General features: G+C 49.0%; 1 protein-coding gene across 2 annotated transcripts; it reads left to right on the top strand.

The window, feature by feature from the left end:
- Positions 1-39: 39 nt before the first annotated feature.
- sos1 (son of sevenless homolog 1 (Drosophila)) lies at positions 40-27,115 on the top strand. 2 transcript variants are annotated; one of them, XM_035534101.2, is made up of 24 exons: positions 40-1,181; positions 6,642-6,767; positions 7,631-7,762; positions 8,435-8,599; positions 8,767-8,976; positions 9,109-9,252; positions 9,420-9,530; positions 9,865-9,963; positions 10,564-10,691; positions 12,796-13,087; positions 13,522-13,888; positions 17,892-17,973; positions 18,331-18,453; positions 19,362-19,465; positions 19,717-19,939; positions 20,866-20,985; positions 21,442-21,604; positions 22,161-22,278; positions 22,429-22,601; positions 22,777-22,893; positions 22,987-23,260; positions 24,057-24,101; positions 24,860-24,981; positions 25,578-27,115. In XM_035534101.2, exons 1-24 carry the CDS (start codon positions 1,095-1,097, stop codon positions 26,067-26,069), a joined length of 4,017 nt encoding a protein of 1,338 aa, XP_035389994.1. In that variant the 5' UTR covers positions 40-1,094; the 3' UTR covers positions 26,070-27,115. The 2 variants fall into 2 exon arrangements, with proteins under 2 accessions (XP_035389994.1, XP_035390033.1); XM_035534140.2 differs by lacking the exon at positions 24,057-24,101 and having other exon boundaries at positions 41-1,181.
- The last annotated feature ends 231 nt before the right edge of the window (positions 27,116-27,346 follow it).

Genomic DNA, 27,346 nt, shown 5'->3' with positions numbered 1-27,346 from the left:
CGTAGCAAACGCTTCGCGTTTATTTCTGGAGAGCGATCTTCGAGACAGCCAGGAGAGCACACTCGCCTTAACGTTGGCCTGAAACGCTTCAGGTTTTGTTTCTCGCACTTATCCGACGGTACGATTGACGATCAAGGCCAAAACGCTCCTTTTCCCCAGCCTTCTAACCGCTGAGCGTTAGGAAAAGACTGACTCTCTTTTTCATTGCGCATGTTCTCGTCTTCTCCACCAGCACAACTGCGCCCAAGTCGCAACAGTCGGCCCAAAAATAGTGAAAAAGCGGTGAAAAACGGACCGTTTCTAACGGCATCCTGTGCACGGGGGATTCAAATGGACGGTCCACTAACGGTCCCCTAGTTGCCAGGGCAGCGGGGGCAACGTCAAAGGGCTCGCGCGCTGTCTGGCTCACCAAGCTGGCAACGTTCATGGAGGATAACAAGGTTAGCCACCCTCCCGAAGATCCGGCCGAAATGGACGAATGTGCGCGGAGCTGGGGAGTCTTCTGCCCTAAACTAGAAACGGTCGGGCTGTAGAGGAACATCGCACACCGCCGGTTTCCGCGGTGTCCGGTTCTGCCTTAATAACTGCTGTTTGTGTCCAAATAGCCGCCTAGCCATCCCGTTTGTTATTAGCTAGCTGGGGCTAGCCGATACCCGATCGATCGATACCCGATCACGGCTAATGTAAGCCGACTGTATACGCTGGTTTGGGAGTCGGCCTACGCCTTTGGGAGACATATTTTGGACTCCAGGTCCAGAAGTTGCGTTTAGTTTCTTTCATCGGTCCTGGGAACAGCAGTCTCGGCTAACGCTAGCTGGCCTGTGTGGAAGCTGAAGTGAACGTGGCTAACACCAGCCAGCGTCGCCCGTCCGCCTGGCCCTCTGCCCACGATGCCATGGTCGCATTAGATATCTGCTTTTTAGTTGTGCAATGCTCGCCGAGTGGCGGTTTTGAGATCGCGGCGTGGGTCCGAGGTAGCCATTACACTTCTGGTTTGTAAGGCCGGGCCCATGGCCCTACCTCGGTTTTGATGTGAGAGGAGGGGGGGGTAGCAGACGGATTGAACCTGGCAGCTACCCAGCTCAGCTGAAGTCATGCAAGCGGCACAGTTCCAGTACGATTTCTTCAGCGAGGAGAATGCACCGAAGTGGAGGGGGCTGCTGGTACCATCGCTGAACAAGGTGAGACCCTCACGGCTGCGTTCGAGGACGTGTGGCGGACACCTTTTTAAACATCTGCATCCGTTTCAGTGTCAACACATTTTCACATTTAGTTCTTATGCTCCAAGATAAAAAGGCCTTGCTCTTGCATAATTCGCAATAGTGGCAAATACTAGCGTGTTGGTGCAGCTCGGTTAAGCGCCAGGTATTGTGGCACGCGTGCAATATGCACTAAAATTCAAAGCACACTCATGTGTACACACAGTTGCAATACATGGCACACTCGTGTATACACACACACACACTATGCAATCAAAAGCACACTCATTTACCGGTTGCACTGCCCTGATGCTCTGTGGAAGTGAGGAAATAACAGAAGGAGGGATTTCAGCTGAGTCAGCTGAGAATTCAAACGTTGACTCGTTGAATATATGGTAAAGAAGTCGTTGGCTTTCACTGTGGCTAGGTTTCCTTCTGTTGGATATTTTTGTTGTTGTTCCTTCTAGTTGAGCCAAAATGGCAGCGGGTACAGTTGCACTATGGGACACCGGGGTGTTCTGTTCCTCTGTGGAGGAGGATACAGTGACACTTCACAGAATGTTTCTTGGCCAAACTCTGGCTCTTTCTGCTCCATCTTTTCTCACTTTGAATCCATAGCAACCGGCAGGGCTAGTCATTTCAGAACGGCTAGCTTGGAGCTAACGAGCAAATTAAACTGTTTGCTTAATTTGACTGCTATGTCTATAGCATTAATTCCCTTGTAACTAGTTGTATAATCTGGGGAGCAGTTACTTACCTTATTAATTATTGTAGATGATCAAGATTTGTTTTTGAGCACCTGTATTGTTAAAACTGGACATGGGCTGGGATTTGCAAATGTCATAGTAAGTGTTTAGAGGGAATGCAAGTGATTGTTTCCCAAGTAGGATTGACTTGGCCCTCAGCTGCCTTTTGCAGCTGTACTACCCTGTAGTCCCTGCTTGTCGGCCTTGACATGTGATGCGGAGAGCAAACCATAAGCTTTTTTTTGTCTCTAAACACCAGTCACAGCGGCTCTCTCGAAGCTGGTATACATTTCAGGTGTCACAAACAACAGCTTAGTGACTTGAAGGATTCAACAATCTTGGGCTGAAGACACTACAGGTTTTTGGTGCTGGTTTGGTCAGCAGTCTTGCAGCTAAGGTTCCATTGCCTCCTGCCTACGAACTGATATTATGTTGGTCTCTGCAGTATGATATCGTATTATGAAAAGTATGCTCATGTCAGCTTATGCAAAGAACAAACAGATCAGTAAATATTCTGATGTTTTGCAGTATTTCTTATGGCATTACAAATAGATGCCATTTTCCCCTTTGCACTTCATTCTTGAACTGTGCTAATTCAGTTATTCCTCATTGTATTTTATCGCGTCACAAACGCCTTTTGTGGCAATGGCATGTGTGATGCCATGCAGAAATATGAAGCTAGAATATGTGAATTTTGTGCACATCCTGCAGCCACAACTATAGGTGCATCGCACAAACTGCAGTGTGTTCTCTGTGAGGGAGATGGCATAGTGCTCCAGCAAGTTCACCACAACCCCCTGGAGGCTGCCATTGGGTCGATGAACACGGATGTGTTCTGGCCATGCCCCACAGCGTGGCTGTCTCTGTACACGCCGTCATCACAAGCAGTCTCCTTGCTGCTCTGTTAGCGGATCCCTAGCCCCTGCTGGTCGCCTCCCCCGGGCTCCCGTCCTGAGCGAGGGGCCTGCCGCTGCAGCAGTCAGTCCCACCCCGGCTGAAAGGCGCTGGCTCCCTTGCTGTTTGGGCGGCTTTGGGGGCGCTGGCTGCTTGTGGTCACACCACCAGCCACGAGGGGCCTGCGCATTAGTGTGTAGTATGGGTCGGGCCCTTTCAGGCAAGCAAATGGGGCTCTGCTCGGAAGTTGTAGTTCTCATCTCAGATGCGAGAAACCAGGCGGGATTCTGAGAAACCTTAAAATGATACCTTCAACCGCTCCGTGCTGGAACAGAACCTTCACACTTACAGAAACATGGAGTTGCGCTGAGTGGCATTGGGTGGGGCTTAGAGCCTTGTTCACTACTTATTAGACCATTCTTTAGTCTATTTGAAGTTTCTTTGCATTCATTTTGAAGTGTTGCACATTATCTTTGCAAAAAACTCTATTAGTGCAAGAAATGGGCTTGCTCTGCACAGGACAAACAGAAAACGTAGCATGTGCCATGCCAGAGTGTTTCTCTTCAGTGGACCCCATTAATCCATTAGTTGCAGACTTGCAGGAGCAGAGTGTCTGTGGTGGAGAAGGGTGGAATCAGGCACAGACAGGCTTCTGCTCTGGGAGGAGTGCTGCGCTACATTACTGCGTGGAGTCCTGCAAGTACCGAGGTGCCATCGTGGCCCACAGGAATTTCAGGAATGAAGTGGTGGGCATAAAGGCCAAACCATCATTACCCGACCAGAGACGGTAGTGTGAGGAGGAAATGGGTGTTTGCGAAGTGTGGAGGTTGGGGCAGGGTTGATGTTTGGGGAGGAGGTGGTGGTGTTTGGCCAAGGATAAAGTAGCAGATCAGGCTTTATCTTGCTTTTTATCATGCTTTTGAAATAACCTCATTTATGACATTAAAACATTTTCTCTTACTCCTGAACTTTTGGAAAAAAACTCCTCCCACTTTCAGTGTTCCAGAGTGTTCTCTTCTCCAAAACGAGCTCAGGCTTCTGAAGTGGGCCACGTCAGCCTGGGTCGTGTGTACGCCTTTCAGGAGACCCCAGACGAGCATGCAACACACACACACACACACACACACACACACACACCAACCCACCCACATCCCCTGCCTACCCTTAAGGCTCCTAAGGAGCAGTGATGCAGGGGATACCCTATCGCTTACCACTGGCACTCACTTCTCACTTGTGCTCTTCTAACATGATCCCACCAACTGCATATGCACTGCATGGGCCCCGCTGGATGGGCTTGTGTGCTCCGGGGAGCCACTCGGATTGCGACACCCACCTGGCGGGCCTTGCTTCACTTCTGTTTTGCGGTGCAGCCTTGCTTGTTGCATGTTAGCATTCTTGTAATCATTTTTTATGTTCTTTAAAAAAAAAAATGTTAAGTGGTGCTGTGAACGCTGCCTGTGCTTTATTAGTTACCTGTGATTGCTTCATTGTATTTTCTTTTTTTTCCCCTCAAGAAGGTTTATTTGCAAGTTGTTTTGCTGTTGTGGCCTCTTGAAACTCTTGATGAGCTTGTAGTAACTGTGAAGTCACTGCTGTGGTGAATGTCTGGGAATGCGTAATTGATTATGATCATTCAGTCACAGCATCTGGAATGTTTGCGGACACGTGATGGCTCGTATGCTGAGGTTTGACACTCAGATGATGGACAGTAGTTCAGTAGCGGCTCAGGGTTCATTCCTCCTCCACACACTCTCTGACTTCCTCCTCGATGCGGCTGAGCGCCGTTTGTCCCACTGACCTAGAAGGAGCTCGCTTGCTCCACCGCGGATGACCGTGACGGGTGTGGCCTCTGCAGAGTCGCCGTCGCGCCAAGCTCAGCTAGCTTCCGTGGCGCTAGCGTGCGGCTACACGCAGGCTGTGGTGCCTGAGAGTGGAATTCCTGGCATAGTTTGAGGTTGGCGTAGCATGCAGGAACCTAGTGCCTTGCTACCACGCCTACTGGCAGCGGTTACGGAGGCTGACACCTCTGGCACGGGAGAAGGGTCTGGCTGCTCACGCTCAGGCACGGGAGTGTGTGTACCAGTACGGAGGTGCAGTCCTTAAGACTGGCTCGTTGGCAGTAAATATGCCTCTGAGATTTGCATTGTCACAGTTTCAGTAAAAAGCTATGTGGCATTTGCACATCTTCATATGTCAACTGTAAAAAGGTTTTTCTGAATGACCCTCATGGAAGGTTCATCTGTAATAATTAAACATTTTTATAGGTTCATGAGCACAAATCAAAATGGTAACTAATGTCAACATTAGTTATTAATCTGTCTGTTTATATTTATACATTTGCCCAGTTTTTCCTGCCAGTGTACTGTTCTTGTGTATAGTAAATGAGACCCCACTGTCGGTTTTGCCTCTATGCTTTTGTTGTCCATCCATAATAATCATGGTTTTTATACTGTAGTGCTTTCATAAAGATTATAAGCGTGTCTGTACACACACATTTGTTTAGCTGCTGATTTACTACTTTTTCATTAATTTCCTGTTTGTGGCAGATGCCAAATATGTACCGGGGATGTTCTGTGTTTTGGTATGATGTGACAGTTGTGCACCACGAATGTTGGAGGGAAGCTATTTGCATACCATACCGTATTGCATGATGTCAGGGGGTAGCGTTAGCTCAGTGGTTAAGGTACTTGACTTGTAATCGGAAGGTTGCTGGTTCAAGCCCCACCACTGCTTGACCAGGCATCGTGCACGTTGTCACCTTCGCCTCTCCCTTTACGTAGTTAGCAGAAGTCTATTTGATTCCATCGGATGAAGCGTTCCGCTGAGCGGGAATTGCTAGTAAGAGAATTAGCTGAACGGCCACGCCGTCCATTAGAAATAGCTGGACCTAACCGTCTTCCCCTCTGCGTGCAGTGAACTGCATTTAAAAGAGCACCCCAAAGTCTCTGTGTCTTTATGCGGCCGATGTTAAGAGGCGTGTTGGTGTCATTTCTCCCGCGACCAGCAGCCGTTCAGAGGCAAAGACGCTGACGACCGTTGGTCGCTAAAGAGGAAGCCGTCGCCTCGAGACACAACGTTTTAGTGACATGTGGGGAAAACAGAAGTGAGCTCATATGTTTTTATTGGCTCTAGGCCCTATTAAAAGACACTCGTTATTTGTATAAGACGGAAAGTATGATTACGGAGAGTCCGGGGGGGTGTCCACCTCAATTTCATTTCTTGTTATTCTATATTTTTCCTTCCCCGTTAACATTTCTGCGTGTCTAAACGCCGCCTGAAGCGAAGCTGAGGTAAGCGGCGTGGCGAGTGCAGAGCTGGAGGGGAAAGCGACACTGGGAACGTGCTTAGTCACGCTGTGACGGTAGGCCTCGGCCAGGCGAGAGAAGGGGGGAGGGGCCGGGGAGGGTGCGGCACATCTAACGCGAAGCTTGGCGAGACGCATGCTGAGGTGTGGGGGCGCGGCCGGCGTTTCTGACGCCGCTCCCCGACGGCGTGAGCGAGTCCATAGCGGCGATGGAACAAGCGGGTGAATACGTAGATTTAAAGCTGAAATTTCCTCGCGCCACAGTCGAGACACGCGGCACCGTGTTATGACCTGTCAAACTGGGCTTCGGCCGAGACAGCAGCAGTGTGAAAAGGCCAGGCTTCCTTCCCATGGGGCTTGGTACATGGTGCTCTCTCCCTTGCTCTCCTTCTGAGAGTGTCAGGGGAGCAGTGCTGTGCTGGTTTTTGAGCCCTGGGAGCTCAGCAATGGTCTCTTTTTGCATGATTCTCAATTGCAAGTGTGTGTGTTTGTTTGCAGGTGCTAAACCAGGTACACCCGAAGCTGTCGTCTCAGGAGGAGGCTCTGCAGTACATTGAGGAGCTGATTCTGCTGCTACTGAGCATGCTCTGTCAAGCCCAGCCTCGCACCGTCCAGGACGTGGCGGTAAGCGCCGTTGCCCCGATGCCCACGACCGGTCTCCACGGTGACCGCACGTGCTCCGTTGCTAAGGCAACCGGGCTCAGTTTCCATAACGTCTTCGCAGCGGTGCGCGTAGTCACTCTGGCGCCTCTGCGCTCCCGGCCTGCATGTGTGCACGCACACCTTCAGACGGACCGCCGTCAAGCTACAAGGCAGCGCGCAGACTAGACTGACAACAGAGTTGCAAGTCTGATCAGTCTCTTCTCGCACCACCTACTCTGGATGTTTTGTGGTTTATTCACGTAGGCCATGCTTGACGTTGTTAACGTTTGTAAGATTTTAACAGTTTCTTGCTCAATACACGAAATGCAGACAAAAGCTGCAGTCTGTTCCCAGTGCTAGTTGGCTTGTGTGTCTGTTTTTACTAAATCATTGAGATTGCAAGGTGCTTTTATTTGTGCTGATGTTATACATGATAACACTACCACACACTCCTCCTAATCCAGGGTTTAGCGCTACTCCGCCCACTCCGTCCTGTGTTCCCCGTGCCCCCATCCCCACGGATTTCTCATCTTTCATCTGTCTCCCGGTGGATTTCTGTCATTCTGTATTGTGGCCTTAAGTTGGAATGCATACGAGTATGCCTCTTTGTGGGGTTTGGTTGTACATCGAATGCACAGTCCAAGCCTTTGCATCCAGTGAATGGATGGTTTGTGTGGAGCTCCAGGTGAATGTGTGACTGTAGACTGAGTGTGTACTTTATACTGCATGACCCTTCGAACACTGCTGGAAATATTGTAGGTGGATGCAAGAATAAATGAATTAAATTTTGTCCCTCCCTTTTCTCGCTCTTGCCCCCCCCCCCCCCCCCCCCCCGGCCTTCCAAGGAGCGGGTCCAGAAGAGTTTTCCACACCCCATCGATAAGTGGGCCATCGCGGATGCCCAGGCGGCCATTGAGAAGAGGAAGAGGAGGAACCCTTTAGCTTTGCCCGTGGATAAGATCCATCCACTTCTCAAGGTGCCAAACCTCACATGGCTTACTTTTCAGTCAGTCATTCACTCAGTCTGTAAAGTCGTCACACACCTATCTTTCTGTGGGTCATCTCTCTAACACGGTTTGAGAAACACTTTGTGAAGCAGGACTGCTAAGCCAGGACTTTGCAGAAATCCTTGCATTACTATGGGAGATTTTCATGGTCACAATGTCATGCATTTGTTTTTCTCAGCTACTCAGTCTGAACAGCAGATAGCTCACCATGCTCCATGTTTGACCTCCATTCACAAAACTGACCTTTTACTGTTTCTGTGGGAATTTCCCAACACTGCCGTTATCTGCCACTAGAGGGGGGCCTGACTGAGCCGTTCTTTGCTCTGGTGACTAGGCATAAATCCACTAAGCTGTATTTCTTTTTAAACATTTTTCTGACTGCTGCCAAGCACACATCAGAAGAAGAATGTGGTTGGGTGGAGGGGGTTGCTTTGCCAGAAAGCAATCGGTTTGGGATCATGCTGTTTTCACACAATGTGACTTATGAAACACGGTGTGGAAAGTTTTGTATGTAGTCATACCATCACCTGTTCAAACAGGACAATGACTGTTCACGCTGCCCCCCCCCCCCCCCCAAAAAAAAAAAACCCTTTCACTTACACACTCAGTGACCCCATCTTCTTTCCTCTCTCTGTATGACAGGAGGTACTAGGGTACAAGATTGACCATCAGGTCTCTGTGTACATTGTGGCGGTGTTGGAGTACATCTCTGCGGACATCTTAAAGCTAGCTGGAAACTACGTACGAAACATACGGCACTATGAGATCTCGCAGCAGGACATCAGTGTGGCCATGTGCGCCGATAAGGTAAGGAGCAAGCCTGTTTAGAAGCCCTGTGCAGAGATAAAAGGATCTTATTTCCGGTGCCTTCGGTGTTGTAACTGCCTGACTTGCTGGGCCCCATGTAGTCAATGTTGCGCTGGCTCCACCCACCTCTCGCTTATTGCCCCGCCCCTTTGGTGCCCCGGCTGCAGGTGCTGATGGACATGTTCCATCAGGACGAGGAGGACATCAGCGGGTTTCCCTTAATGGACGAGGAGCCCTCGGCGTCTGAGGAGCAGGCCTACTACGACCTGGTTAAGGCCTTCATGGCCGAGGTGCGGCAGTACCTGAGGGACCTCAACCTCATCATCAAGGTGTTCCGGGAGCCCTTTGTCACCAACATCATGCTCTTCTCTCACCACGTGAGTCGCCACGTTACCTCCACTCACTATTTATGACGTTAAAAAGAATGGCTTGCACACCAGTATTATGAGTACTTTTCACCCAAGTTCTACGATGGAATATTTCTCACATGCGCACGCTGCCCCCTACAGGACGTGGAGAACATCTTCAGCCGTATAGTGGACATCCACGAGGTGACCCTGAAGCTCCTTGGCCTGATTGAAGACACCGTGGAGATGACGGACGAGGGGAGCCCTCACCCACTGGTGGGCAGCTGCTTCGAGGATCTGGCTGAGGTTTGACTCTTGTTTCATTTTAAAAACACACACTACGCTACTGCTTTTCTTTCCAGGCTCTTCTATTGTCCTGGGAACCGTTAACCGGCCACAGCAGGGTGGGACTTGGGTGTGACACGGGTGCATTGTTAACTCTCGGCTCGGGTGGGGGCGGGGTCTGTTTTCAGGAGCTGGCCTTTGACCCCTACGAGACGTACGCTCAGGACATCCTGCGGCCCGGCTTCCACGACCACTTTCTTAGTCAGCTCTCCAAGCCCGGCGCAGCTTTCTACCTCCAGGTCAGAGGTCGCGGTTCACCTTGCGCATGTGGACGCAGTTGTGCATGCACACATGCACCTGCTCGATAAGACAGTAGGGACTTCAGGACCTTGCTACCACGGCTGCTCTGACCAAAGCAAAGTCGGTGCTTTTTACTCATGTTCATCAGTAAATGACGCAGGACAGACCAGCGCGGACGTGAATATATGTTAATTTATTGGGAAAAGACACGGTGGATAGAAAAAGGGTTCAGAGTTCAGCTTAAACTGAACGCGACCAAAGTGTCTTGACTCACAGTACCCCTCTCTCTCTCTCCTCCCCTCTTCTCTCTTTTTCCCCATCCCTCTCTTATAGTCAATATGCGAAGGCTTCAAAGAGGCTGTGCAGTACGTTCTGCCTCGACTGCTCCTCACCCCGGTCTACCACTGCCTCCACCACTTTGAGATCCTCAAGGTGAGCACCTCCTCTCATAAATGGCACCACCTGCAGGCTCAGCTGCATGCTTGCACCCCCTCCAGGCCCTGGACTCGGCAGAAGTGTTTCAAGGTGGGCTTTGTCTGTTAAAAGCGTGATAAGGTCTCCGGGTGGGATGTCGTATTCTTAAGCCTGCATGGCTGAGAAAAAGCTAAAAGCCTGGCTTAATCAGTAGTTCTGCTCGGAGTCACAAGGGCCAAACCACGTGGTCCGAGGAGCCCTAATCTGGCGGCGTGTGGCCCGTGCTCGCGCCCCGGTGCAGTAAGCCTCTTTCTCGCATTCTTTTGTGGGGAGGCACAGAGTACCATAAATCTGTCTCGCAACTGTGTGATCACTGTGGTCAACAGCCGAGCTGTTTTCATAATGGGGCGCTCGGGGCGCTGCTCGTAGCTACATGCTGGTGGATTACACCGTGTCGGTGTTTCTCTGTCCACAGTTCCACTGCACGTTGTGTGTGTGTGTGTGTGCCATCATGGCCTTTACAGCATCTCTCTCCTGCCATCCCTTCTGTCACTCCCTCTCACTGTTTTCTGGATGTTTTCTCTCTTTTCTTCCCTCTGTCTGCTTGGTGGCTCACAGCAACTGGAGGAGAAGAGTGAGGATGATGAGGATAAAGAGTGTCTGAAGCAGGCCATCACTGCCCTCCTTAACCTGCAGAGCAGCATGGAGAGGATCTGCTCCAAAAGTCTGGCCAAGAGGAGGCTCAGGTGTGTGGGTGTGGGTGGGTGGGGGTGTGGGTGTGTGGAGAACCTATCCCAGCAGCATTTGCCATTCCAGCATCAACACGCTCAGTGTCTAGGGTAGGTTGTGTGATAGAGTACTGGTTTCATAGGTTGGTTCAGAATCCTACAATGGAAAGTTTGTGTCCGTTTCGACTAAGCAGACTTCCACTTCATAATCTCATATTAATCTTACTACAACTAATAATAATAGCAACGCTGCTGCTGCCATTACATCTACTTCATTAATAATTAATGATAATCATGCATTTTTATGAAATTAATTTGGAGCATATCACTTTTTTTTTTCTTTTAGTCCCTGATATGCCCAAACTTACATTGTCCCTTTTTTTACATCAACCATCCATTGTCTTTTTTTTTTTTTTTCTTTTTTTCTTTTTTTTACATCAACAATTTATCAACTAGTTGAAAACAGAACTTGGCACACATCACACAGAGTTAAGTCCATGAAGTATTTACATATGTAACTCAGTACGATTTATATATATATATATATATACACACACACACACACACACACACACACACACACACACACACACACACACACACACAAAGCTCCTTTCCTGCACCCCTCCCATCCTCGCCACTCCACCCATACTCGATCCTGAGTTTCCCCCCTGACCCCAAAATAGATGGAGGGGGGGTGTTAGCCTGCTCCGTGTTGTCCCAGGGATGTTACGTCAGGGCTAGGGCTGTCCAGCCTTGCTATTATTGTTCTCAGGTTAGGGGAAAAAAATTGGAGAGAGAGGGCAGTTCGAGCCACCTTTGTGAAGCGGCGTCCACCAGCTCTTCTCTGGAGACTGAGCCTTTTGTTTGACTTGATATCGCCGGTATTTAAAAAAAAAAAAATTCTATTATTTTCCAAATCTCTCGACATCGTTCCTTTTGTTAATTATCTGCTCCCCAGCCGCAAACAGCGGCAACGATGAGGACTTGAAGCTGAAATCGATTTCCATCTTGTTTCTGGTGACTTGAATTATCTCCCGGTTCTAGTGTCGTTTATGGGGAAAGGATGGCTTCCTTTACGGTATGTGGAGTTTTGCTGAATTCAGTTCCGTCTGCTCTCAGCGCGGTGGTGGTTTTGAGTTTGTTGTTTGGTCAGTAGCTTTCCTGTCTCCCATAAGTTCTCTGACGTAGAACAAATAGCTACATTGCTCTTTGACTGACCATGCCTGTACCACAGCATGTTCAAAGTCAGTTTAAATTGAAACATTTAAGATTTAAAGTAAATGCCTTCAAGAAATAATGGTTTTTATGATAAAGTACTGAAAAATTGTAAATTGAAAGTGGTGTTTGCAAGTTTCTTTACTTGTTGTTATTTTTTGAATATTTTCTATTATGAAATTATATCATGCCAGATCAAGCCAGAAGTGATCAATAGCTGTTGTTGGAACACCTAGGGAAGGCCTAAGTGAGCAGGTGCGCGTGTGTGTGTGTGTATATATGGCATGCCATTGCATATAGGCAGGTTATAGTGTAGCACTCTGTGCTGGCAGCAGGCTCAGTAAGGCCTGCGCTCCGCTCCAAGGTGCTGGTATGAGGAGGGAGCCGCTTGCGTGCCCCACTCCACCGCTGACGCTTGCGCGTGCCCCTTTTTTCCGCATTAAGCTCCTTTTCGCCTGCTAGTCGTGGCTCACTGCCTTTCTAGCCACTGTAAATTACCTCCCATCTTCCCCTCTCTTGCCGGGAAAAAACAGAAAAATCTTAACCACCAGGAGGAGAAAGAAGCTAGAATAACTTGGCAATGAATAGGTGATCTCCCCACTCCAGCCACTGAGTTCAGAATCAACCCACTAGTTTAGCTGATTGACAGGCCTCTCTCAGGTTCTGGAGGACTGCGCCAAGCTTGGTTCAAGCTTCAGTCTGGATAGTTTGCCGCGGATCAGTCTTAACTCGCTGAGAAACCTCCAGGACTTGGCTTAGTCACAGTGATTGTAGACAAAGGCAGTCTTCCTCTCCATCTCAGAAGGCTTCTATTTTCAGTGTTTCCAAAACAATGGTAGTGTGAGGAGGTATTGTGTGAACCGCAGACCCACACTCACCCACCCCCCACACCCCCCCTCCCCAGCGAGTCGGCCTGCCGCTTCTACAGTCAGCAGATGAAGGGCAAGCACCTGGCCATCAAGAAAATGAACGAGATCCAGAGGAACATCGACGGCTGGGAGGGAAAGGACATCGGCCAGTGCTGTAACGAGTTCATCATGGAGGGCACGCTGACCCGCGTGGGGGCCAAGCACGAGCGACACATCTTCCTCTTTGACGGCCTCATGATCTGCTGCAAGTCCAACCACGGGCAGCCGCGCCTGCCTGGAGCCAGCGCTGCCGAGTACAGGCTGAAGGAGAAGTTCTTCATGCGCAAGGTGGGTCGCGACAGGGGTGGGGTGGGCAGGATGACCTGTCGCTTGGGTGGGTGTGAGTGGACGTATGGCGTGGGGAGGAGGGAGGCAGATGGGTGTATGAACGGTTCGGTAGAGGAGAGATGGACGTGTGGATAACTGGTTTGGATGGTTTGACGAGAGAGGTGGATGTATGGATGATTGGATGATTGATGAGGGAGAGCTGGATCAATGGTGGGATGATACAGATGGGAATGATAAATCGGGGAGATAGGGGTGGGAAAGCGGATATGGGGTGGAAAACTGGCTGAGAATTGTTGACGAGACGGATTTAAGGACCATCATGAAAGGAGTCCCGTTGTAGAGAAGTAAACAGTTTGCCACCCTGCCAAGTGCTTGCTCTAATCACGCCCAGAGCTCACCCGCATCCCACGACCCTGCCCCCTTCTGTCCACCAGGTCCAGATCAATGACAAGGATGACAAGGAGGGCGAGTACCGGCACGCCTTCGAGATCATCCTGAAGGATGGCAACAGTGTGGTGTTCGCCGCCAAGTCTGCGGAGGAGAAGAGCGGCTGGATGGCGGCTCTGATCTCGCTGCAGTACCGCTCCACGCTGGAGCGCATGCTGGACACTGCCATGCTCCAGGAGGACAAGGAGGAGCAGATGAGGCTGCCCGGCGCCGAGACCTACCGCTTCGCCGAGCCCGACTCTGAGGAGAACGTGGTGTTTGAGGAGAACGTGCAGTCCAAGTCGGGCATCCCCGTCATCAAGGCCGGCACAGTGCTGAAGCTGATCGAGCGGCTCACCTTCCACATGTATGCAGGTCAGAGCAGGTCGGGGGCGTGGGAACCGTACCGGGTCGCATGGGAATTTTGCTTTTTTTTTAATCCCAGGGTGCTCAGTGCCTTTTCATGGTGGCGATGATGATGATGACGATGAGACAGAAAGTGAAAATAAGTGGCAGTGGTTGGTGTAACACTCAGCATTGTCCAATCCAGTGGCTGAGTTTTGAACTGTGTATGTAGCCTGCGGCCTCAATGCCAAGATGTTCTGATTCTTTGCAGCAGGTAGACGTTGCCACTCATCACATGCACGCTGTGCTGTGCTAACTTTGCACACTGGGAAATGAACTTTGGGTGCCGGGAGTCCTTACGACTGTTTTCCTGAAGCATCGTCACCTTCTGTGCGTCACCTAGTGTTTGGGAGTGATTACAGACTTTAGTGCTGGAAAGCTAACAGACAGGTAGCGCACCAAAGTGAGATTCCCCTCTTCATTGCACAGGCGCAAAGCCTGACGACAGCAGCGAGAAGCACGAGGAAATATTGGTAGCTGAAAGGTGTTCTCCTCGATTTATCCACCTCTGCCTCCCCCCAGGCTGTTTTCTCACGCTTGCTAAATATTTGCATATGCCATATGTCCTAGAACGCTGCATGACAACCCGCTTTGTTCTAGAACCGCCTCGGGCGACGAGTGTTTTGATAAGATAGCACTTCCCTACTGCCCTCTGATAAGGGACGCGTCACTGATTAAGAGACCAGAAGGGAAAATAGAAAATGAGATTGATGGACATTTTTCCCCATAGGTTCAAAACTCATCACTGTCAGGGTTAATAGGCCTGTCCTTTACGTAAATAGCTTTTTGAAGCCGTGTGTGTGTGTGTGTGTGTGTGTGTGTGTGTGTGTGTGTGTGTGTGTGTGTGTGTGTGTGTGTGTGTGTGTGTGTGTGTGTGTGTGTGTGTGTGTGTGTGGGGCTAAATCCTCTAAAAGGAGCTCTACAGAACGCTCCTCTGAGCAGGGCAGCCTGATGCAGGCGGGTTTCCCTAATCACAGCTGAGCCATTAAGCCTGGGGAAACCGTCCTCTGTGTGGCATCTAGGACTAGGGACAGCGTGCACACAGTAGCTCCCTCACATGTATTCACTTATCAGAACCAAAAACCATGCAACTCCCAGTCACACCGGTATCATTTTTGTGCGCATACAGAACGTTAGCTTTAGTGTGTGTGCGCGCGTGCGTGCAGTTGGAGTTTTGAGTTGATCGAATAGTTTTTTTTTTTTTTTTAGTTAAAAGTAAACTGCTGTACTGCCGTGGTGTGTTTGACGCTCTTACAAAGCAGGTGCAGCAGGGGTTAACTCCTCTGTGGCTGTGGCCAGAGGACCCTCGTGACTCTGCGAGCTGCAGTCTGTTAGAGTGAGAATGCCTATCGCGGGTGGTCCGGGCTGTTCACACCCCTAAGTAAACTTCCTCTCTGAAAGTGTGTGTGCTGAGTATAGGTCTCAGTTTTCCTCTAGAGATTCCAGTGGTCTGTACCTCCTAATAAGCCAAGGGAAACAAGCCTTTTTAGGAAAATTTTGTGTGGGTGGGTGTTAAGTGTCTTTCAGCATTAGCTAGGGGAAAAAGGTGCTTCCTGTCAAACTCACCTCATGCCTGGACCCCAGTCTTGCACATACTTGGGTGGAGGATTGATGGATGCTATTTGCCTGATCATCTCGAACCTCCTGTCAGATGCTGTACATCTCCAGCCACACCCCTCATGCAGATATAAAGGCACACACCCCACACATATGCACAAGCATTCACAAACACCCCCACCCCCCCACATACACAGATGTACTTACACACCAACATGGATGCCTTCACACACACACACGTGCGCAATTACACCTCTCCCCCCTCCCCCACATACATTTTCTCAGTTTCTCTCTTGCGGTAGCTCTCTGGTGGGTGTGTGTGTGTGTGTTTCTACAATCAGCATGTGACTATGATCTGATTTGGACAGGCATTTGTGTGGAGTGTGTATCTATTTTAAGAGTGTGTGCGCATGATGTTTGCGCGTGTTTGTCCGTCTGAGCGAGTGCACTGTTGGACAGCCTCATGCGTCAGAGCAGCGTCTGTTTCCTGGCCAGAATAATTCCAGGCTGATTGTTTGTAAACGCTCTCTGAGGCAGCCATTGTTTGTGCCTGGCCTCGCAGAGTAGGCCGCCACTCGCCATATCCATCACACACACAGACACAAGTAACAGCAGTGGTATAAACTCCCAAGTGTAAATATTTAACTGTGACAGTAGTGAAGTGCTCAATCCTTCATGCACGCCGATGGCATCTTCAAATTCATAAGGATCCGTAGCATATAGTCTGGTTATAGTCTGTTCAGAAAACAATCAGACGTTTGTGGTTTACCTCACAGAGCTGCCTGTTTACGTAGAAAACACTACCCCCGGAAAATAATTTTCGCGTTTATTGTGATAAATGTCAGGCCTATGGCACAGTGTAAATGTCTAAATAAACCACTATCCTCACTAACCACCCACTGTGGAACAGTGAAGCCTTTTAATCCTGTTTATGGTGCCTTGTACATATAAATGTTTAATGTTTACCACCTTAAACCCAGGATTACCCTGTTCGCGAGTGAAATCTGTGGTCTCTGAGCGTGTGAACCACATGGTGCTCTGCAGTGGCCCATTAAGGAGCCTCTGTGATTTTAGCTACATTTATCTACTCACAGTGTCACAACTGTGAAAGTTTCTCACAAGGCGACAGCCGCTGTCCGAAAACAACCAGTAGGGGCTGTGTGGGATTACACACAACTCGTGCGTCAACTACAAGTAAAAGTTAAACAAAAAACTAAGTATGTGGGACCTAAAGGTTTTGTGGAATAGTGGCAGCAGAGACGATGCTTCTCTGATGTCTCCATTTGGCAAAAATAAGATGCATATAACGAAGGCAGAATACTGTCATTTACTGCTGTCGTGGGTTTATCACCAGATAATGTTATCGTGTAGTCTGACTTGGAACAAGTGAGGGTCTGTCATGGATTTTGATGAAGATTTCAGCTGCAGGATCTCGTACAGTGTGACATGCAACAGTTGCATAAGACCACTGGAATCAGAGCGTAAAGCTGGCTTAACACACACTGTTCTGAGTGCGATGATTACCCAGCTCTGCGTGGTTCAAATACCCGATAAATACTGGGTCAGGTGTGTCCCTTGTGCACATTATATAGAACCCTTGTGCATTCCTTATATTTCCCATGAAACCTTTACGCCATGGTATGTGTGGAGATTTTGTGGAACTATGTACTTCTGTGTAACTGTCAGAAGCAGGCTATAAATTCAGCACCAGTGCATTGGGAGTGCATCCCCTGTGGTAGGCCTGTCTGAGTGCCACTGGGAAGCTGCTGTGTGGCCTGTAAGATCAACCAGCCCCACGTTGTTCCCATGAATATATAGTGTTTTCACTTTCTGCTTGGTGCAGAAAAATGTCTGGCCCATGTGAGAGATCTACAGGTGTTGAGCACGTCGCAGGTCAATGCTGAGACGACACCGGCTAGTTCTGCTGCGTCTGCCAGGTGTTTTGGCTGATGTTGAAGTTTCCCTCCGCCAGGTTCCTCTGGCCACCATTTGACTCGGTGGCCTGCTGTCCCCTGTCTCCCCACAGCTGGCCTGCTGTCTCCTTGCTGGCTTTGGCACATTTTTAACTGTTATCTTGCAAATGGAGTCGATTTAAATAATCAGTTTGGGTGTGTAGAAAATTATTGCACACAGCCGATCTTTCCTCCCCCTTCATTAAGCTCATCATTTTCCCAATTTGGATAAGTAGAAGCCATTGACGTTGGAGAGTAATTTGATGTTAATTAGTTTATTCATGCATTTTGTTTGGCGGTAATGACAACAGGTGCAGCTCAGGGTCACCACATGAGCCACTAACCAAAACAATGCAAAAATGAGCCAAACGGGACAAAAAAAATACAGCCTTAACATTCAAATGAGAACAATGAGGAGGGGAAGAGACCTAAACTTTTAATGGCTGTCTGGTTTCTCTTTGCAGATCCCAATTTTGTGAGAACGTTCCTCACAACCTACAGGTCGTTCTGTAAGCCCCAGGAGCTCTTGGATCTCCTTATGGAGAGGTGAGGTGTGCGGAGGGGAGGGGCAAAATCTTCAGTACTGGAAAAAATACTGCAGCCAAACAAATGCTGACATAAAAAGCCATGGTGGATAAAAATTCTTTTGAGGCGGCTGTATGCAAGAATTTAATTTTTGCTGCATTTTTTTTTCTTTACCGTGTGTAACACAATCGGTTTACAGACACACAAATTATAGAATTCATTTTGGCTATGGGAATAAGAACCAAACATTTAATCGCTTCAAATTTGTTGGACTTCCAGAGCATGTCTGTGAAACCCACTGTGCAGTGCTGATAATTGTAGCCGACGTGTGTGTGTGTGTGTGTGTGTGTGTGTGTGTGTGTGTGTGTGTGTGTGTAGGTTCGAAATTCCAGAGCCCAAACCCACAGAGGCCGATCAGATGGCCATGGAGAATGGAGACCAGCCACTCAGTGCTGAGCTCAAACGCTTCCGCAAAGAGTTCGTCCAGCCAGTGCAGCTCAGGTACATACGCTCTCACACAACTGAATAGAATACATGTAACGGTGCTACATAGTCACGTAACAGATCATTTTTTTTATGGTTCCAGTTGAGTGACTGGTTCCATTGCCTGTTGTCACACTGCAGCAATGATTCATTTAAAGGGTTAATTTTTGTATTATGCTTTGTGTTACTACCCTGGGCACGTTTTTTGCCTTGCAGTTTGGGGCTGTAAACAGACGTGTATGCGTGTGTGCCTCACTTTGCTTTCATTAAAACACACAATACTGTCCGAGTGCTAATGGCTTTGTTGATCACCAACACAGGATTTGTTTCATGACGTCACAACATTTTTGTTTATTGTGAAGGTGGGATATTTTCTATGTTAACGATATTTGTTTTTTGTAGATACGGTGCTGCCGTTGACACTTGACTTTTTTTCTATGACGTCCCTCAATTGTTATCAGATGATAACCTTCTGTTTACACCCTAGTTATAATGCGGTGGTGGTGAAGAACCCAGCTTATCATTCACATTTTCCAGATAAGCCCCTTCTCAAGCTAGTGCTATGCAACGGAATACTTGTATTACTACCCGGGCTGTGTACATTGGTGGAGCCACTTTGACAGAAGTGTAGGAACTGGCCCCACTCTGCAGCAAGGGACCTTCTCAGCAATGCCATACTGTTGTTTTTGTGGACAACTTGTACGCGTTCGAGTCTGCACGGATTAAATACAGGAGCTTGTTGGCACTTGTTGGTGGCAGTACTAGCCATTTTTTAATAGATAATCTGTACAAGAATTTCCCAAACTAAGACTGGCTAAGGAAGTGTGTGAGCCTAAATTGTCTTCTGTAGTGGACTGTTGCAAAAGGAGGTAAAGGCCTTTGGGGGTGTTTGGAGAAGGTGTGACGTCGCCTTTGTCGCCCTGCAGGGTGCTAAACGTCTGCCGGCACTGGGTGGAGCACCACTTCTACGACTTTGAGCGGGACGCGCAGCTCCTGCGCCGGCTGGAGGAGTTCATCGGCATGGTCCGAGGTAGCCTGCCTCACTGCTTGCCTCACTGTCTCTCTTCCGTCCTAGATTTAAGTTAACTTCTGTTTTTTTTGTTTTGTTTTTTGTTTTTGTTTTTTTTTCTTTCCTCATCTCTCTAATTTGGCATATATGCAAAATGGCTGGAGCTGATTGGTTAGGTGGAGAAGCTTAACAGAGCATGCGTCAGACCGCCTTTGACCAACTGCTCGCCCTGCCTGTCCCCACTCTCGTCCCTCCCCACCCTCCCTGCCCAGGCAAGGCCATGAGGAAGTGGGTGGAGTCCATCACCAAGATCATCCAGAGGAAGAAGCAGGCACAAGCCAATGGTCCGAGCCACAACATCACCTTTGAGAGTTCGCCGCCCCCCATCGAGTGGCACCTCAGCAAACCGGGCCAGACCGATCAGTTTGACCTCATGACCCTGCACCCTATTGAAATCGCACGCCAGCTCACACTCCTCGAGTCAGATTTCTACAGGTAGACGCACATGCATGCACTTTTTTCCCCGCGAAAGGTCCATTTGTGTTCTGCAGTTTATTTTATGTTTTGCTACGATGATATGATCAGTTTTGTTTGGTGTATTAAACAAGAGGGAAAGGAATGGCCACTTCCTGTTTTGTTTTTTCTTCTTTTCTGAACACCTGCCAACCATCAGCCATGAAATGGGGCACTTTAAATACAATGGAGGACATGGGAGTACAACATATTGTATCAGCATTGTGAACCCCCCCTACACACACACACACACACACACACACACACACCCAACAATCGGGAATGTGGGGACACACTTCCTTCACCTCGGAGTGGACTGTGAGAACATTGTAAGACTGTCTTACCCAAGCTTCTCCTTTTCCATGCTGGCTGAAGCCCCTCCCCCTACAGGAGCCTCCAGGGTTTCGGGTGGGTGCTGCCGCGTTCAGGCCGCAGGGATCGGCGACCAAGGCAGTCGTTTGTGGTCCAGGTCTTCAAAGGCTGTCTACGTCAAAGCCGTAATTTTGTAGTGTTTAGACTAGAAATGCTACAATGTGCCATGGGTTTCACTATTAAGGCTGTTTTTGTACTTTAACATCTGATGGCTGCCTGTACTTAATGTGCCACAGGTTTCGGTATTAACCTGTCTTCCTGTATTGTATTGTTTCATGATTTGGTTTCATTTGATTCACGTTTCTTATTTAAACCATTTGTTACTGTAACGGCGTACTGGGACACTCCATTGAACCCACTATACGGTCTCAGACTAACTGGTTCCAGAACAGTCTGTGCTGGACCTCGATGCTTCGTCCCTGTAATGACCTCGTATTGACCTTTCATGGTGCACGGGTCACTTTTCTTGCCCTGGAAGTGGAAACACTCGACACTGATGCCTTGTTGACCATGACCTTCTGACCTGTGTTCCTCAGGGCGGTGCAGCCGTCAGAGCTGGTGGGCAGCGTGTGGACGAAAGAGGACAAGGAACTGAACTCGCCCAACCTACTGCGCATGATCCGCCACACCACCAACCTCACGCTTTGGTTTGAGAAGTAAGACGCTCGCTGCTGAGCTTTGAACCCTGCCCCCTATCCCAGAGAATGGGCCACCCGGGTCACAGATCCAGTCTTATGTTCTTGCATGAAGCACCAGCTATAGCTGACCCGCCTACCTAGGTCTCCCCCCTCCCTACCAAACAGGATTCCTCCATGGCGCGTGAAGCCGGTCACTGTGTCTCTCTCAGCTCCCCATCACACAGTGTCACAGGACACTGGAGCAGAGCTCTGTGTGAATGTGGCCTAACAGGTGCTCGCAACCCATGAGCATCACACTGCACAGCAGATATGGCAAAGCCAAGACCTCAGCGCCAGTTGGGCACCTGTATAATGCATTTTGAACCTTGATTTGTGATCCTTAGCCAAGGTTATTAAAGGTTATTGCCTGTGTCTGAATCTGCATAAAGCCTTTAACAGCAGGACTGGCATGGCCACATCCTGTCCCCCCCCCAGGTGTATCGTTGAGACAGAGAACCTGGAGGAGCGAGTAGCCGTGGTGTCCCGCATCATCGAGATCCTGCAGGTCTTTCAGGAACTCAACAACTTCAATGGCGTACTGGAGGTGGTCAGTGCCATGAACTCCTCCCCAGTCTACCGGCTTGACCACACGTTTGAGGTAAGTGCCCAGAGACCAAATCTGAAACTCCGCAAAATCATTTGAGTGGAAGTCATTTGTACTGAAAATCGTGTCTTCAACTTTGCTTAGCATGCAATAATAAATCAATTTCAAAAGTTTATGAATCAACTACATATCGAAATTACAGAGAAAGAATGCAGTTTTCAAATCACACAAGCTTGGACTTTGCAGTGTTTAACAGTATTGTCAAGTTTCTTAAGATTTTTTAATATTTAATTCTTAAAGTTGGGTTTTATTGTCGTTCTGATTGATTGAAGCATCTTGGATAACATCTTTATAGCATCATATAATTTATTCTCATCATGTCTGAACAAGAGAGGCTCATAATTATGTTTGGTAGATGTTTGATGACTCAGAGTTCATCATGATCACAATCATAAATGCAATTGCAGTTTTTTTTTTCTTTTCCTTTCTTCAAATAAATCTTAGTTTTCCCCAAATTGTTCAGCCCTGGAGTGCATTCACATGTCTAAATTACTCTGTCTCTTTTCATAATTGTTTTTTTTGTTTGTTTGTTTTTTAAATCATATTCCAGCAAATACCAAGCAGACAGCGAAAGATCTTAGAAGAGGCACATGAACTCAGTGAGGACCATTATAAGAAATATCTCGCCAAACTCAGGTCTATTAACCCCCCCTGCGTGCCCTTCTTTGGTATGTATTATACTTGAATATGTTTCCTTATGTTTGAGCTTATTGGCGTAACAAAATAAAACTGTCAAATTTGTACCAGCGTGAATATTTTGGTGTATGAATGTAACTGGATGTTGGTGACTTTCCTTGCTGTGATCTGGGTGCGTTCAGGGATCTACTTGACCAATATTCTGAAAACGGAGGAAGGCAACCCAGACTTCCTGAAGCGGCACGGCAAAGAGCTGATCAACTTCAGCAAGCGGCGGAAAGTGGCGGAGATCACCGGTGAGATCCAACAGTACCAGAACCAGCCGTACTGCCTGCGGGTGGAGAATGACATCCGGGTGAGCCGTGCGACTAGCTTGGTCAGGCCCAAGTCTTTCCCATCGCGTCTGTCAGAGAGTAGATTTAAGGCCGTTTCTTGAATTGCTATTGATTAGTCTGTGATTTGATTAGTCATTCCTGTTGCTGTTGTTGTTTCTTCGTTCTTGTATGGTCGCTGCGCTTGTGCCGATGCAGAAGTTCTTCGAGAACCTGAACCCCATGGAGGACATGATGGAAAAGGAGTTTGCCGACTATCTCTTCAACAAGTCCCTGGAGATCGAGCCCCGCAACGCGCGCTCCCTGCCGCGATTCGTAAGTGCCATGCGGACCCGGCCCTGCTCCGTTCCAGCTCACCCACCGAAGCCGACGCCCACTCACCCCCCCCCCCCCCATCCCCCCCTGCAGCACAAGAAGTACAGCTGCCCGCTGAAGTCGCCAGGCGTGCGGCCGTCATCCAGCCGCCCGGGCCCCATGCGCCACCCGACGCCCCTGCAAAACGAGCCGCGGAAGATCAGCTACAGCCGCATCCCCGACAGCGAGACGGAGAGCAGTGCGGCGTCTGCGCCCAACTCCCCGCGCACGCCCCTCACGCCGCCTCCTGCCTCCACCGCCTCCAGCTCCACCGACATCTGCAGTGTCTTCGACTCGCCGCACGGCCCCTCCAGTCCCTTCCACTCCAGTACGTGCCGCACATGCTTTAATGCACCCCTGTAGCTTCACAGATCTGAGTCTTCGTGTTTGGCGCGCAGGGTAACTTCAGCTGTGATGCAGAGGTCGCTTTATAAGAGCTGATGTTCTGTTGGGTATATAAAGAAGTGGGATGTGCTGAAATGTTTTCAAGCATTTTTCAAACGAGCAGTTCGAATATTTTGTCTATATCTTACCTGTTCTGGCTCTTGCTGTTGTAACTACAGGGTGGGTTTAGAAGGTGGAACCAGTCACTGAATCAAAGAGGTGACTGTTTTTTCTTCATCGACTGGGTCACAAGTTTGAAATTCTAGTGAGGTCCTGCAGGCTTTCTTCGGGTTTTAAACAAAAGCTTTCACATTCGGTGTCGTGCAAGAAAAAACACCACAGAAAAATGCGTGTTCCTGAACTATGTCACACACGCATGCAAACGGGTCCTCTCACACACCCTGTCTGTTGTGATCGGGGCCACACCAAAGAGACACCTCATATCTCCAGAAGTTCAGCAGCTGTGCCCTGCGCACCTGTGACCAGTACCCAGCACCCGATGACGCTAACATCAACTAACCCATTTTGCATTTAATCAAACATTTAACAAGCATAACACTACCAGTGCTCTGAAACGCTGCTTAAAGAAGTAATGAACTGTGAAGAGCGTGCCGGCATGTCTCCCTGAACGCCCCTGTTGCGCCTGAGGCTTGGTTTCCCTCGGCCCACACTCAGGGTGTCTCTCTCTCTCTCTCTCTCTCTCTCTCTCTCTCTCTCTCCCCTTGTCTTTCTGCTCCCAGACAGCGACACCATTTTTGCCCCGGTTTCTCTGCCTCATGGTCCACGTTAGTATAAGCCCTCTTTCTCTCATCAGTTCCTCCCTCCTCATCCTGTTCAGTCAGTCGCGCTCGCTCTCTCGTTACGCTCATCGTGACATTCATTCTCATCTCGGCCATGTGTTTAGGCCTCATAAATGTGCATTTGGACCGCAAAATAGATGGCTGACATTTAGGAATTTTAATGTAACCTTCCTTTTATGTCTTCTGAATGCTAGTAGTAAAAGGCCTTAGTGCAAAAAATAAGATCTAGTGGTAAATTTTGCCAAAACTTGCTGTTGGATCAGGTGGTAAGACCCACGGGTAAGTTTTGGCATTCTTTGATTCACTAGCTGCTTGAATCTGTAGGTCCATGGCTCTGACCTCTGTTCCTAATGCATGCCCAAGTCATGCTCTGCAGTCTGCGTGCGTGTGTGCGTGTGTGTTCGTTTCACATCCCCCACTCTTGCCATTCTGACATCCTCACCACGTTCCTGGTCACCCAGAGCCGTCTGGACCGTGAGTACATCTGCCAGGCTGGGCCTCTCTGTAACGAACAACATGGTTCGTTAGGGTTGAGGGGGTTGGGCCTCGTGTCCATGATGTATGTCCTACACTCTCTCTTCCATGCTCTGGTGTCTAATCCGCCATAAAATGTATAAAGTCAGTGTTCCGGTGTAACTATTTTTCTTTCTCTCTCTCTCACACTCTCTCTCTCTCACACACACACACACACACACACACACACACACACACACACACACACACACACACACACACACACACAGGATCATCATCAGTGTCCTCCATGGTGAGTTTCCACAGGAGCACAGATGACGCCCCCATCCCTCCCCCTGTCCCACCCCGCCGCCGACCTGACTCTGCCCCTGCTGAGTCCTCACCCTCAAAGGTAAAAACCTGCTGCACAAATACCAAATACTCTGCATTTATTGAGCCAAAAACAATGTAAAAAAAAAAAAAAAAAATTTAAAAACACAACGTTCACTATGTATGCCACACCAGAAACACCCACCTTGTAACTTCACGGCAACTTAACATGTTACCCCTGTCTTCTATGGGTTAGCATTTTATAAATTTACAGACTGTGGGCCAACTTTTGCCACTTCCAGTTCATCAGCTGCCGCCTACCCCATTCAGTACTGGTTCGTTTCTGACTACACGACCACAGCTGACCAAATATTCTGTAGGTGGCATACCATTCTCAACACAGCATAGACTGACCCAGCGTTAATCAGACACAGTGGTGTTGCTGGGGTTTTCACACGTCAGCATCAGTGAGCGGAACTCCAGAAACAGCCAGCCAGCAATGACCTCCCATGGACGGCTGGTCTGGGCGTGTGGCACACTGGTTACTCTAGCCATAGCTTCTAATGGAGTGGCTGGCACTTTTGCGTTGTTTGTCTTCCGCCTGGGCGTCTTCCCTCTTTCCCTTCTGGGCCCCTGTCCTTGTCTTGTGCCGGTCTGAGCGTTTCTCTCCCTTACCAGATGATGTCGAAGCACTTGGACAGCCCTCCAGCCATCCCCCCAAGACAGCCCACCGGCAAGGCTTACTCGCCGCGCTACTCCGTCACGGACCGCACCTCCGTGTCGGAGCCGCCCGACAGCCCGCCCACACTACCCCCCCGGGAGCCCGTGCGCACACCGGACGTGTTCTCCAGCTCGCCGCTGCTGCTGCAGCCGCCGCCACAGGGGCGGCGCAGCGAGCAGAGCCACTTCTTCCCACCCTCGCCCTTCCCCTCGCTGCCCCCGCAGATGCCCTCTCCGCTGGGTCCGCGGAAGCACCTTCCCTCGCCACCGCTGCCGCCCACCGATGGCGAGACGCCGCAGTGCGCTGCCGGACCCCCTCTGCCCCCCCGCCTCAGCACCTCACAGACCACCATACCCAAGCTCCCCCCGAAGACCTACAAAAGGGAGCCGGCGCACCCGTCTGTGCACCGCGATGGCCCGCCGCTCCTGGAGAACGCCAACCCATCATAAAATGCCACCCGCCGCTCGGTTCGGCTAACACTACAGACTGAGGCAGAGAGCGGCAAAGTGACAAATGACTGCAAACTATTGGAAGAAATGCCAGTGTTGGACTTTTTTGGGGGAGGGGGGAGAAAATGACAAAAAAGATGATGAATGGGAAACAAAATGTGCCCTTAAACCATTCAAAGATGATTCTCTCCCCCCCCCCCCCAGTGGAAACTGTGTTGGGATTACCAAGCCCTCTTGAGGGTTGACTCAATGTATTTTTTTTTTTCTTTCTCCCCCCCCCCTCCGTCTGTCATGTAGCTGTTGGTGTGTGTCGTCATTGTTCAATGTTTGCTTATTTTGATTTTGTTGTTTGTTTATTTTTGTATGTTGCTTATTTTCAGCAGTACTTGTCCATGACATGAAATTCCCTCTCCCTGCACAGTTTAAGCCGGGACCTAATTAAAAAAAACAACAAAAAAAACAACAAACCCCACACCCACGCACACCATGTAAAACACACAAAAAAGCTGGATCACAAAAGACTGTTGACCAGTTAGAACCAGCTCTGAAACGACTTTCTGAACAGTTCTCTTAAAGGAGAGGGGATTTGGCACTAAATAGGACTGCATAAAGACTGGATGCCAATGTCTGCCTATGGGAGAGGACTTTGGAGGCCAGCGCAGTGCTGCTCGACCAATGGGGGGGGGGGGTCTCTTTTTCCATCAGGGCCTCCCCTCCAATGAAAAGGGGTCTGGGAGTCATTCAGACAACAGCTGTGTTCTATGCTTTGATCCGCCTCAGGCTAAACCGAAGGCGGTTTGTGTGCCAGTAGCGTCGAGTACCACAAGTAAAAATGAAAAATATATAAATACATGAAAAAACAGGTACCCTCCCACACCAAAGAGGTACTTCCAAGCATTCAGGAAACACAAAAAAGTGATCATTTGTCCTTTGTGTTAGAAGTTTTATTTTCTGAATCATTTCTGTTTTGCCAATAAGTATGTAAAAAGAAGAAAAAAAGATGGTCCTCTTAAAACGAAGGGAATAAAAGTGTTTCTACCACCTTATGCTCTGTAAGTCATGAAAATACACTGTTTACCAAAGTTCCAGTTAAATAGAGCTTGGTGTCCAAATCTAATGTTCAATATAACTACAAATTGGCAGTTACTAAAAACTATGGTGACGCACAATATAAACATACCAAAATTTACTCTACACACATGCGCTAGCTCCAGACACACTACTAAAGGCATACCTTGAAAATGTCACATATCGAACACTGACCAACGATTGTTTCC

Source organism: Electrophorus electricus, chromosome 3 (genome assembly GCF_041902795.1).
Source record: "Electrophorus electricus isolate QZ-2024a chromosome 3, ASM4190279v1, whole genome shotgun sequence".
NCBI classification, from domain to species: domain Eukaryota; kingdom Metazoa; phylum Chordata; class Actinopteri; order Gymnotiformes; family Gymnotidae; genus Electrophorus; species Electrophorus electricus.
This window is presented reverse-complemented; position numbering and strand designations above follow the sequence as displayed.